This window comes from Athene noctua, chromosome 1 (assembly GCF_965140245.1).
Source record: "Athene noctua chromosome 1, bAthNoc1.hap1.1, whole genome shotgun sequence".
Classification (NCBI taxonomy): domain Eukaryota; kingdom Metazoa; phylum Chordata; class Aves; order Strigiformes; family Strigidae; genus Athene; species Athene noctua.
This window is the reverse complement of record NC_134037.1, coordinates 243581717-243594357: the sequence shown is the minus strand read 5'-3', so window position 1 is coordinate 243594357 and position 12641 is coordinate 243581717. Positions and strand designations below refer to the sequence as shown.

The window sequence follows — 12641 nt, the reverse complement described above, 5'->3', positions numbered from 1 at the left end:
CGCGGCGCGGCGGCTGGATGCCCCGGGGCGCCGGGCGGCGCTGCCCCGGCGCGGGGGGGCTCTGACCGACCGGCCGCCCGCCCGCCGCCCCCCTCGGCGGCGCCATGCGTGGCGGGCGGTGCTGGCTGCTGCTGGCGGCGCTGGGCTGGCTGCTGCCGGCGGGGGCCGCGGCCAGCGGCGAGTACTGCCACGGCTGGCTGGACGGGCAGGGCGGCTGGCGGGACGGCTTCCAGTGCCCCGAGCGCTTCGACGGCGGCGACGCCACCATCTGCTGCGGCAGCTGCGCCCTCCGCTACTGCTGCTCCAGCGCGGAGGCGCGCCTCGACCAGGGCGCCTGCGACAACGACCGGCGGCAGGGCGGCGGCGAGCCGGGCCGCCCCGGCAAGGACGGCCCCGACGGCGCGGCAGGTGAGGCGGCCCCGGCGCGGCCCCGGCACGGCCCCGGGGGATCCCCGAGGCTCGGTGGCTCCGGGGGAGCCGCCGCGGGTTTGCGGCAAACTGCTGGCCCGCTCCTTCCCCCGTGTCGCCCGTTCCCTCCGCCGGCGAGTCGTGGGGCGGAACGAACGGAGGTGGGGCCCGCCGAGCCCGCCGGCAGCTGATAAACGGGGAGAAGCACCCACGCTTAGGTCCTTCTTTTTTCCTCCCTGTTACTTGAAAGTCCAGCCCTGTCTTCTTTAGCAGTAGGTGACACCGCTTTCCCCCAGCCTCGGGCAAGCTGTGGTCGGCTCTGCCACCGCGCCGAATTGGCTCCGCAGCCCCGCTCGCGCTCCCGGTTAAAAAGGGAAGAAAAAAAATGAAACGATCCATGGGAGCCAAACAAAAAAAGCAACGTGACATTTCAAAATTACTTCTGGCCGCTCCCCACTCTAATTGTCTATGTTCTTTCAGCTCAGATACCCCTGCTTAGGACTGTTTTCTACAAGATTGAATTTCAAGGATAAACTCAAGTCTTTCTGCTGCTGCTTAAAAAAAGACTCGGTGGCTTCCCCGCACCCTTGCTGCCATCCACACATGCTGAACGTGCTAGAAGTAGCCTGAAGTGATGTTATAATTGGGACAGATTTACTCTCGGAAAACTTGCATGTTACAGTCTGTAGCAAGTGCGTACACCTGCTCAAGAGCTACTGTAGCGCCAAGCATGGAATTGGAGACAATTTTTGCAAGCCTTTTGTTTAAATAGCGCTAAAATTCTGGGAGAAATGGGAGAAACGTGGCCATTTGGTCATAACCAGCTCTGCGTAATCACATGCAAGGACATACTCTGACTTGAGCGGACAGATAATCCCCCTTTGCTGTTCTGAGAACGAGTCACTTTTCTTAACAATTTTCTTGATTAATATTTACTGTTCAGCAGGTCTGGGAGCCATCGCCCTGCGCTGGCACTGGTTAGCTCGCAGGAGGGGCGGTTGCTGTGCCAGGCACATAGTTGGTGGTGGCTGCGTTAGCGCTGGTCAGGCAGGGTCAGGCAGGTCCACAGCCCTGCCCAAGTCTCGGGGCTGCCAGGTTTCAGGCACGTTGTCTGGAGCGTTCGGAAGCGCTGAAGGAAGGCACCTTCCCCTTGTTACTCCTGGATGTATCCATGCAGATTTCTTCCTGAGGCAGAGCAAACAGCTTTTTCCCTGGGAGCGCAGAGCGACGAGCCCAGGTCCTTCCAAGGATAGTGTTCGCTCCTGACCCCACCACTGAAGCACCACCCTCACTCCTGCTGCCCTGATGTCCCTTCTTTAAGCCTTGTGAGGAGTGGTGCTGCTCCTCTTCCTCTCCTGAAGCTTTGGAGCGCAGTGCTGGTGCCCCACTGCCCATCCCGTGGTTTCTGCCTAAAGCTAGGGCTGAAGCGCAGAGCAGCCAGACGCTCGTCCCCGGGGCTGCGGGGTGGCAGAGCCCCTGTGACTGCTGCCTGGTCACTACCTGGCTGTCTCCCTGCCCTGTGGGGTGACAGCAGCCAGAGAGGGATGGCGATGGGGAGGGATGTGCTGCAACACCGGGGTTTGATCATCCCTCTGCTTCTCAGCCCTGGGCAGGGATCCTGTCCCCGAAGTATCTCCCTACAGCACTGCTCATACCCAGCATTCTCTTGCCTGATGTGTAGCGGGGCGTGTCGGAGAGCGGGTCAGATGGTGAGCGGTGGTTGATGTGGACTAGACCACCATCAACGGGAGTGAGACATCCTCCCTCGAGGTGTGAGCTGTGGGCTTTCCTCCCTGCTAATAACTCTAAAGATGCTTTTGGAAACTCCAGCCGTTGGTTTTAGCAGCCCTTTCACCTTCCCTGTGTAAAAGGCTCGGCTGCACACATAGCTTTTAATGTTCACCCTGCATTGACCTGGGGGGGGGGGGCGGGGCTGGACTTGGCTGGGGTGAGGGGGACCTGCTGGAACTGCTGAGGTTTCTCCTTGGCCCCCAGTGACAACCTTTTCTTCACTGTTGCAGTGCCCATCTACGTGCCATTCCTTATTGTTGGATCTGTATTTGTCGCCTTCATCATCTTGGGGTCCCTGGTGGCAGCTTGCTGCTGCAGATGCCTGCGGCCCAAGCAGGAGCCCCAGCAGAGCCGAGCCCCTGGGGGCACCCGCCTGATGGAGACGATCCCCATGATCCCAAGTGCCAGCACCTCCCGGGGCTCCTCCTCCCGCCAGTCGAGCACCGCCGCCAGCTCCAGCTCCAGCGCCAACTCGGGGGCCAGAGCCCCGCCGACCAGGTCCCAGACCAACTGCTGTTTGCCAGAAGGGACCATGAATAACGTCTATGTCAACATGCCGACGAACTTCTCGGTGCTGAACTGCCAGCAGGCTACCCAGATAGTGCCGCACCAGGGCCAGTACCTGCACCCCCAGTATGTGGGCTACGCTGTGCAGCACGACTCGATGCCGCTGACACCGGTGCCCCCCTTTCTCGACGGTTTGCAGAGCGGCTACAGGCAGATCCAGTCTCCCTACCCACACACCAACAGCGAACAGAAGATGTACCCAGCTGTGACTGTGTAGCGCTGACGCCTTCCTCCCCCTCCCCACCCAGCAGATTTTAATATCTAAACTGAACGGAGGAGAAATACTTCCTCGGAACGAAGCTCCCAGAACATCACTTGTAAATAATTTTGAAAAGCCCATGCATGTCAGACAGTGTTTATAAACCATTTATTTCCATCGGAGTCCGTTGCCAGAAACTGTAGGATGATATCTCTGAATTAACGTTGCCAGATACACTCTCATTCCAGTGCATGATTTACAGCGGTGAAGGATTATGCTGAAAATGCATATGTATTTCAGATCGCTGTGCTTGCAAGATAAATGCCAGAGCCATTAAGTGCCCTTCAGGTATGACATGGTCAGAAGTATTTGCCTAATTAATTCGTAGAAAGGGTTTTGTTACACTGTACAAGACCACAGTACTTAAGAAACCTCTTCTCTCCTCTCCCAGCTCCTTAATGACATTTCCCGTTGCTTTACTGACAATCACAACCGAGCGCCGAACAGTGCAATCGCTGCGTGCTGGTACCAGCCCCCATGGTTTCTTACGCACCCCCGGTTTGGGGTGAAATACCACAAGAGGCTTAGTCTTGCAAAGACTGATTTTCCTTGTCCCTGGTATTTATATAGGAATTAGAAGAGTGTGAATTATTTGGCTCTTCCTTCCAGTGCACTTGAAACCCTTCTTAATTCGGTTTTGCCTCAAGATCAGGACCCAGTAGTGGCTTGCACAAACTTTATTTTTGTGAACTTTTTACTAAAAACAGGGTACGAGGTGCTTGCTCTTCCTGATGCTCAGCAAAGCTTTTGGTACAGCTAGCAGCATCTGAGCTGGAACTGCCTTTGCAGAGAAAGGTCGTACTGTGACTCCAAACACGCCTGATTTAACCTCACTTCCTATGAAACAGTAAACTCATGAGAATGTGCGTGAAGCTGTCAGCCCCAAACCCTGCTTGTGATTGAGTCTGACCATAGGAAAAAGGGCTTTGTCCCCCCTCCAGCCCACGGTGAGTCCCCAGCCCTCCTCTGTGGTGGGGGGTGTCACACAAAGCCACCCCAACCTGGATGTGGGGGGGCTGGTGGAGGTTTGGCACCCATCCTTTTTTCTTCCTTAGCTGTGGGGCAGGGGACTAGGAAGGCACAGCTGTATTTAAAAATAAGGAAAAATGCCCAACCAAAGGATGATGGTGCTTGCGGCTCCCCATGGTGCCGTGGGGGTCAGGGAGGTGGTGTGATGCTGGGGGATGGACACTTTGCACTGGAGCTGCTGGCTCCGTCTTGCTTTGCTTCATCTGGGGAAAAACTCCAGGTTGAAGAGGCAACAGTGTGCTAGGAATAATCAGACTGTGCTGTTTGTAATATATCATCACCCTGGATGCAACAAACTATTTAAGTTTAAAAAAAAATTAGAGTCTGCATTGCCATCCATTTGTTCTTCAGCCAAAGCACCACAACAGAAGACTGAGGGCATAAACCAAAACCGGGCAATTACTGTAACCAAACCAGAGCTGATGAAAGGTTTCTTCTTGTCTGATACTGCATCAGTATGTAGCAATAACTGTGATACTACTATTTTTTTGTATGTCTGTTTTTAAATTACACATCCGTTTAGAAGCATTGCCAAATCCAATGGTTTACTTGTGAACATGCCACACACGGGCAGTCTGCAGCGGGCAGAAAATCTTTGACCACTGAAACAGGAAAATGAATAAGTAATTTATCCCAGATCTGCTGTTCCTGGCTGCGATCGCCCATTTAGCATGTAGGACCTGGACAGAAAGCTTGGCTTAGGAGACCTGGCTTCCCCTCCTGCCAGCTGGGCGGCTCCGGCAAGGCAGCAACTGGCTGCTGGAGGCCTCGGGCTGCTGCTCTGCCCTGCCCAGTGCTCGGGGGGCTTCAAAGGCTGTAGGTGTGCCGGAGCTGGGTGCTGCCAGGCTTTTGAAGGACCCAAGCTGCACTCGGGTCTTGTGGGGATTTAGGTTTCTACCTGCCCACATTGCAGCTTGGTTATGCTGACCTTCCAAATGTGAGCTGGCATCAGGCACGGGGGCTTGGATGCCTCCAGCTGCTGGTGGCTTTGGCAGGAGCTGGAGGTGCTTGGCCCCAGGTGAGGCCCAGCCTGTTACTGCGTGGCCGGACAGCAAACCCAGCCACGCGGTCAGGAGCTTTCCCAACTGTGAACCGTCAGCTCTCCCCCATCCCCCCCGCCAGCACGCACTGCCTGCCTTGCACATGCCCTGGCAAGGACACCTCCTCTGACCTATGAATTCAGGTGAATCTCTTTGTATATTGTTTACTTGTTTTGGAAAAAAAAAAAAAAAAAAAAAAAAAGAATAAGTTAAATTTAAGTCTGTAGAAATTAATTTACAACTGAAGGCAAAGAAACCTGAGTTGTAATAAAAGGAAGTTTGTGAGATGTGGTGGTTTTTTTTTTTAATGTCATGTACAATAATGTAAAACCAATGTTACTATTTGATATAGCTTTTAAATCTCTGAAAGGGCACTTGCTTTAAAGTGTTTCTTACAAATGAAGAAAAAAGCCCCCTTTGTTTCTTAATAAATACTTTATGGTGTGACTTTGGTTTTGTTTGCTTTGTTACAGTTTTTTTCTTCAGTTAATGCTTCTCCAGATCCAGGCAAAAAGCAGGATTTTGGGCTATGTTTTTAAAGAATAACAGTAAAAACAACAACTTAATGGCTGAACGCTGTGTCCCTGTGGGGTGTGTCTGAGGGGGCTTGTTTGGAGGGAAGGGGGGCAGGGAGAGGGCGTCTGAGCATCAGGTGAGCTAGGGACCGCTCATGTCCCAGTGGCCACAGGGATGGTTGGGGAGCAGCCCTGGGAGGAGGATGGGCAGAGCCCACGGCCCCAGCAGGCTCCCGCTTTCCACATAATGCCAAATACTCTGCAGCAAATGATGTTTGCAGAGGATTTGTGATTTAACTTGGATTCACAGTTACCAGCTACATGTTTTGAGAGCGTAACTGTCTTAAGTGCCCGTACTGTTCCCACCTTCCTCTGCATGGGGACCCTCTCACCTGAGCAAACTCCATCCTTGTAAGTGAAACAAAACCCAAACCCCCATTGTGCCAGGGGCATAACTCAGTCTGGGACGAGCCCGCTTCACTTTCCCGTGTTTGCTCCCTCCTGCTGCCAGTGATGGCACCGGCGCTGCCGATGCTGCGCTGCAAGGCCAGGCAGGCAGGCGGGGCAGCGCCAAGGGCACAGATGGGAAATTGCGCCTTGTCAGATCTGCGTGTTTATGACTCAAATAAATAGGAAAGAAAAGTCTGTGAAAAACATAGCCTTGGTCAGTCTGTACACAGCATGTCCCAAAACGCCATGGCTTCCTGGCGGCTGGGGGAGGCGAAGGAGCAGGGCTAGAATCAGAAAGCTGGCAGGGAAGGAAGGGGTCAGCCACGGCTTAGAGCAGATGTGCTGAGGTGATGAGCACTCCACAGCAGGAGAGGCCAATAGTTGCTGTCAGAGCTTTTTATTGTATTTTTATGTCTTTTGGGTTGTTTTTTTTTTTTTCCTTGGCAGTTTTTTTTTTTTTTCCCTTGGTCAAGAGGGTAGGCTTTTTCCTGCTGCACATTGTGACTATGGATGGCATGTGGAAACTGGTGCTGATAAACTCTGAGCAAGCACAAGTTGTGGCTAGGAAAGATGCATTTATTTACTTCTTATAGGCTACAGTGCTAGTTGAGACCAGGGTCTCTTTAGTTGCAACTCAGAAGTAGTCCCACGTGTAATATGGAAAACCCCGGGGCAGTGCTGCTGAGAAGTACTGTGCCACGGCAGCCCAGGGATGGGCTCTTGGGTCCTGCTAATGAACATGCATCTGCTCCACAGGAGAGCTGGTCTTCTCCTTTTCTTTATAATGCAAGAGCTAGAATCTGAGGATTAAAAAATCACAGACACGCTTCTGAACCTGCTGTGTGGCCCGTAAATACATTTTTAGCGTTATATGGCTGTATGAAGTGATGGAAACACTCCTGCAGTCACTTCACCCATCCTGCAGCCCTGGCCGAGTCCTCCCCATGGGGGTCTCCGTGGTGGGTCATGCAGCCCGGTGCAGGATGACGCATGGCTCAGGAAACCTGCCCTGAGAGGCCGTATGCCTTTTTGCTTGCTCAATTTCATCCCATTAGCAGTCCCATCTTCCCAGACTGCCCTAAACAATTCCTCTTTGTTCCTGCTGTTTACACCCCTTAAATTTATGTTCTTGCTCAGTTGCAGTTTAAAGTGTATGGTGTACTTTTTCAGTGCCTGTTTCTGAATACATTGCTACCTATTTAAGGCACTGAAGTGTTCAGTGCTGTGCCAGAGATGTGCATGGTGGTAAGCAGTAACGACGGTGGGGAGAAGCCAGCAAAACATACACATGCTGGGCTGGCACTGGTTTGCCCATAGCACACACCATCGCGCTGCTGGTGTCCTCGCATGGGGATCAGTGGGCAGGGTGGTCGCCCAGGGCAGCTGTGGGCAATCCCAAAGGGCTCAGCCAGCCCTGCCCCGAGGCCGTGCCTGCACCCACCCGCCCTGGCTCAAAGCGGGACGGGGCCCGGCTGACCCACAGTGCCCAGAGCACTGAGCTGTGCAGGGGACAGCACAGAACCACCACCAGCAACACGGGCCCCTCGCAACACACACGGAGAAAGGCTTGGAAATGTCTTACCTATTATCTGGGCATGAGCAGAGGACAAAGCCCGTTTCTCCCCATTAGCACAAGGTTTGTGTGCCCCTGTACAGCTGTTACCAACCATGGCCACGTTTATTAGCGGAAAGTGAAGCTTGGTGCAATTAGAGGCCGTTGCTTAAATGTGGCCCTTAAGCAGCCCCAGGAGAGCAAGCTGGGGTTTGGGTCCCAGCTCAGCACATTAACCTCAGCACCTCCCTTTCAAAATATCTGATTTGCTCTTTGCTTTTGGTCTTGTTGGGCTCTTCTTTCCTCTCCAGATTTTTCTGCTTTTCCGTTCTTTTCTTCCCACTGAAGTTGTTACTAAATATTATTCCCCACATGTATTCCCTTGTATTTTTCCAAGCTGAATCTCATTTTATTGTTTCCTGCTCGTATTTCTTGCTTCTCTGTAGGTCCCTTTGTATTATTTCTCTGTCCTCAGTGGGGTTTGCAACATTTTCCCACCCAGGATCACATGCAAATGAACAAGTCACTTATGCCTGTGCCATCCTTTCTCCTCTTCCCCATCTGCACTGAATGGAGCCAGTTCAGTGAGACCGTGCCCTCCCTGGGGGGTGGGGGGGGTGTGTGTGTCACAGTGTCCCTTGTCCTGTAGCAGAGCATTCAATCCCTGTGACAGTATTTCTGTGCAACCTGAATGGCCAGATAACACCAGTCACAGGTGTTGTAACAGCTCCTGTGCCTCAGCACTGGGGAGATGCCCACCACGCTGGACCACGTGGCACAAAATACCAGTGTGTGCTTCACCCATGGAAAGCCCTCACATGAACCCACACCATGGCATGGCTGCTTTGCACCAGCCAAACACTCGGCATTGGCCCATCTGCAGCAAGCCCTGGAGATGAGGTTGGCATGGGTGATGTCCTACCTCAGTGCCTGGGGGTGTCCCAGTGCCCCCATCTCCTGGGCTGGACCCGGCCCCGGGCACAGCTGCCCCCTGGGAGCCACTACAGCCCTGGCACAGGGCTGGCTTCTCTCTCCCTGCTGCAGAGATACCCTTCCCATCCCGATGCTTACCAGTCTTGTAACTTGCCCACAGAAATGCTGTCATATTTGCTTGGCTTAATTTGTTCTTTATATCTAGAAAATCTCAGCACACTGACCTCAGGTTTTTTTCCACCTGGCTCGTGACTCTGCACCTCTCACCTCCTCCAGCTCCTTCATACTGGATTGTTCACAATGTTTTTTCTGGATCTTGTCTTCATTTCGTGCTTGCCCCCACACCAGCCCCAGGCCCTGCAGGGAGCTGGGCATTGCCCTGCAGTGGCTCTTACAGGGGCAGCTGCTCTGGGTGGGGGCAGCTGGTTAACACGTAGAGGCACAGCTTTCTTAGGAGAACATGTGTCCATTTAACAAAGGCGATGCCTTCCTGGTTTTACAAATACTGAGAGCAAGAAGGCAAACACTTCACTAGGCACAGCTGAAAAGTTGCTCGTCGTGTCAGAGGCCGAGTATCCTTTTACTCCCTGACTTTCATTAGAAGAGGGGAGAGAAACCACTCTGGAGTGTAATGTGAATCACAGCTCTCAGATTGCAAGTGCCTCCAGCAGTGTACTGGCTGCTGGCTTTGGCAAAAGAAGGTTAATTTACTTTTTCTTAAGATTTATTGATTCTGGTGGTTATTTCTGATGAGATGAAACCATGCAGGCAACAACAGTCACCTCCTGCACTGGGCACAGCCTGTGGGGTAGGCACAGCTCACCAAGGACAGATGTTGTTTCCTTCTCTCGTTTGCATTGTTGACAGTACATCAGCAAATACAGAAGAAAACTCACCTTAAACTTTGAAAACAGAATCGCATCTGGCATCACAGGCTCTTTTCACCCACTTAGTAAGTTTATAATAGCAAAAGTAGAATTCAAAGTTCAAGACAGAGTAGAAACAACATGCTTTCTCCTAAAGATGACAAGCTTTCACTTTCAGGTAAGCAAATCACTTGCTGTTATCAGTCCTTCAGAAAAACTCCAGCAAATTCAAGGCAAATGATGCATCAAGTTGAAAAAGTTTAATTTAAAAGATGAGTCTCTTTTCATCAAGCCTTCCTCCTGTTTACTGCTGAAGCTGTTCAGGGCATGACCCACACTGGTTTGTCTTTGTAGGTTAACTTGCAAACAAAAAAGTAAGAAGACACCACTTCAGACCCTGACAATGCTACTAAGCCAGGGTGAGTGAATACCATGTCAGACAGCAGCAATAACATAAAATTACTTGTCTATCTTCCTTGCAAGATATTGAGCAACCAGGTTTGGAAAGTACTTCGAAAGCTGATGGGGACAAGCTGGCAGGGCATTTGATGCCGCTGGGCACAGAGCTGAGCTTAGCTGGGCCACACATTTCCTGGAGCTCAATGGTGCTATGGCCACTCAGCCCAGGGCAAGCCTGTCCTGTTACAGGACATTGCTCCTCTGAGACAAGGATGCCAGCATGTTGTGCAGTATCTGCTGTGATTCATTATCCAAAGGGTAAATAGCAGCTTATGTGGCTGCTAATTCCCTCAATATTTGCTTTTGAGAGAAAGAATCCAACTGACTTCACACATCAAACTGCCTGTGCATGATTGTAAATGTCTGATTAGGGGGGAAAAGTGATTCTCAGTTTGCATCAGTGCAAACCAAAAGCAACTGCTTAGACCTCATATTCAGTGAGAATCAGGCTCTTAGGTTAAAAGCTAAAATGCCACCTTCACTATGTATGGGTAAATACGTATAGTCATTATACAGGATTTAATTAACACTTACGATATAGGTACACAGTTCAAGCTCTGATGCCAGGCACATCCAAATGAACTGACACTAGGACCACATTACATTTTTCTCCAGACTGTTGCAGGAAGCCTTTTTTTTGCAGGACAAGGCTGAGAGACAAGACACACACCAATATGGTTAACAGTCAAGCTCTCTCCTTTATTAGAAAAACAAGTCCTTATATATTCTTGTACCAGCAAATCTGTGTGTTGCTCTGGCGCATGATCATTTCAAAAACTCATTCCTCTCAGCACTTTCAACAAGCACTACTAAGCGTGCACAACCGGTAGATAAATTTCTGCTTTGTTGTTCTAAAGAATCCCTTCTTATCTGTTTCTTCCCTAATAAGCACAAATTCTTTTGCTTTTAGCCGTCGTTAATGTGGACGCCATTAGTCTTCTAACACAAGTGTGTTGTTAATTTAGACATAGTTAATCTTCTAACCTGGATGCTGATGACACTTTTACATTGTCAGTGACGCAGACGGTTCGCGATTCGGCATATGCACCCACACCAGACAAAGGCCTGTATTAGTGTGCTTGAGGGTGGTTCCTTCTGCAGTGTTGGAGAAAGGAAGAGAGGAGATGGACCAGCACAATTACAAAACCAGCGTGTTATACAAATCCAACCCAATGTCCCTTTCTTTCAGTCTTCTTTCTCCTGAGGGCCTGGGAGGTGCTCCTGCTGCCTGTACTGGTAACCAGCAAGTATCACCAGCTCCACGGTATCTGTCAAGAACAATGAACCAGTCTTCTTTGTGTTACTGTGACAACTGTGCTGGACAGTTGTGACCATGCTGTAGGTCAGTGCCAGCCACGCCATCAGACACAAGGTGGTGTGAGTGCTGAGGGTCATAAGCACTTCACTGCAGGATTTAGGCACCAAAACACCTCAAAAGCTTGCAGCTTCATCACTCGAGGGCCTGCTTCATGTCACCCAGCTAGCTAGCTCAGTGTCCCCACCGCTTCAACAACATCACACTCTCAGGGGCAGCACCTGATACCATGGGAAATGCAGAGGGGAACCAGGACCACCTCTTCCACCATTGCCCCACTGTACATTGGATCAGTCATGGCATGAAAAATGCAACATGAGCTCTTTCCTATCACGCTTCCTCATGGTGTGTGGCCATGGCAGCAAGGTCTTGCCAGCATCATTCACCCTTCTCCCAACTTGGACACAGCCCACTCACCATTTGCCCTAGAGCTCTCTCCTCAGCGCGGACAGCCAAGAATCAGCAGTGGCTTTCAGGGATGTTTCAAGCCTCGTTTCTCTGCAGCCCCATATTTCTGCTGAGGAGGAAGCAGGAGGAAACCCACTGCTCCTTCCAAGTTTCTGAGGACCTGCTGCACCCCAAATGCTGAGGGAGCTCAAAGAGCTGCGGGGCTGTGCTGGAGGGAGGGCCGGTGCTCGGTGGCTGGGTACTGCCGCAGCAGCAGTCATAGAAAGGGATTATGTTTCTGAAATGTTCTTGCTTAACATTCCTCAACGGGACCTTTCTCAGTTACACTTTTATTTTTTAATGCTCCCATTTCAGACTTGAGCATTAATCTATGGGTTTAGGGACTCTGATTCTCCTTTGGTCTGGTTTGAAGCACTGAAGGCTGCCGGCAACGGACTTAACAGCTGCTCCGGCAAATATCTGGCTCTGGGGCGTGAGCACTAGACGCTCTCACAGCCTTGCCTGTCAAACCGTTAGAGGGGAAAGTCTCTGAGGTGATTAGTCAACTAACATATCTAATAAGGGGTTTAAGCAGCAATCCATTATATTTAACAATTCTGAGAATTCCCTTTTAGTGTGCTGTATAAGAGACGACAGTGCAGGAAGCAGTTGGCTAAGCATCGAGTTCTCCCACTACCAACCAAATAAAGCTTGTTCAAATTTATCATTAATTTTGCTTTCGTATAATTGATTGTCCAGATGTGTGAGAAGCTTTTACATACAGCAAAGTTCCTGGTGCTGCACACTTGCAGGCTGGACTGCTGCTGTGGAGGCTCAGGGGAGGAGCAGGCGTTTACTGCAGCACAACAGGGATACACACAAGAAGTTCATCGCTGACTTTTTATTTCTCTGCAAAGGAAAAGCAGGTACAAGGCCTGGCTTCTGGGATAAAAGTGTTTTGAAATGTGTTCAAGCAATGACTTGTAAAAGGAAGAGAGGAAATTTGGCTTACACCTCCTTTTTGTTTCCTAATTTAAAAAAAAATCCAGAAGTAATTTTTTGTTTTAAAA

At 51.0% G+C, this 12641-nt stretch overlaps 1 protein-coding gene across 1 annotated transcript; it reads left to right on the top strand.

Annotated features, from left to right (window-relative positions):
• SHISA2 (shisa family member 2) lies at nt 1–5546 on the top strand. The gene is made up of 2 exons (XM_074915204.1): nt 1–408; nt 2430–5546. Exons 1-2 carry the CDS (start codon nt 105–107, stop codon nt 2981–2983), a joined length of 858 nt encoding a protein of 285 aa, XP_074771305.1. The 5' UTR covers nt 1–104; the 3' UTR covers nt 2984–5546.
• The last annotated feature ends 7095 nt before the right edge of the window (nt 5547–12641 follow it).

Bases quoted from the DNA above. Each gene is read 5' to 3' on its own strand.
- SHISA2 (XM_074915204.1), top strand. From the start codon at position 105: ATGCGTGGCGGGCGGTGCTGGCTGCTGCTGGCGGCGCTGGGCTGGCTG. The intron at 409-2,429 runs GTGAGGCGGCCC...TCACTGTTGCAG, and splicing joins CGGCCCCGACGGCGCGGCAG to TGCCCATCTACGTGCCATTC.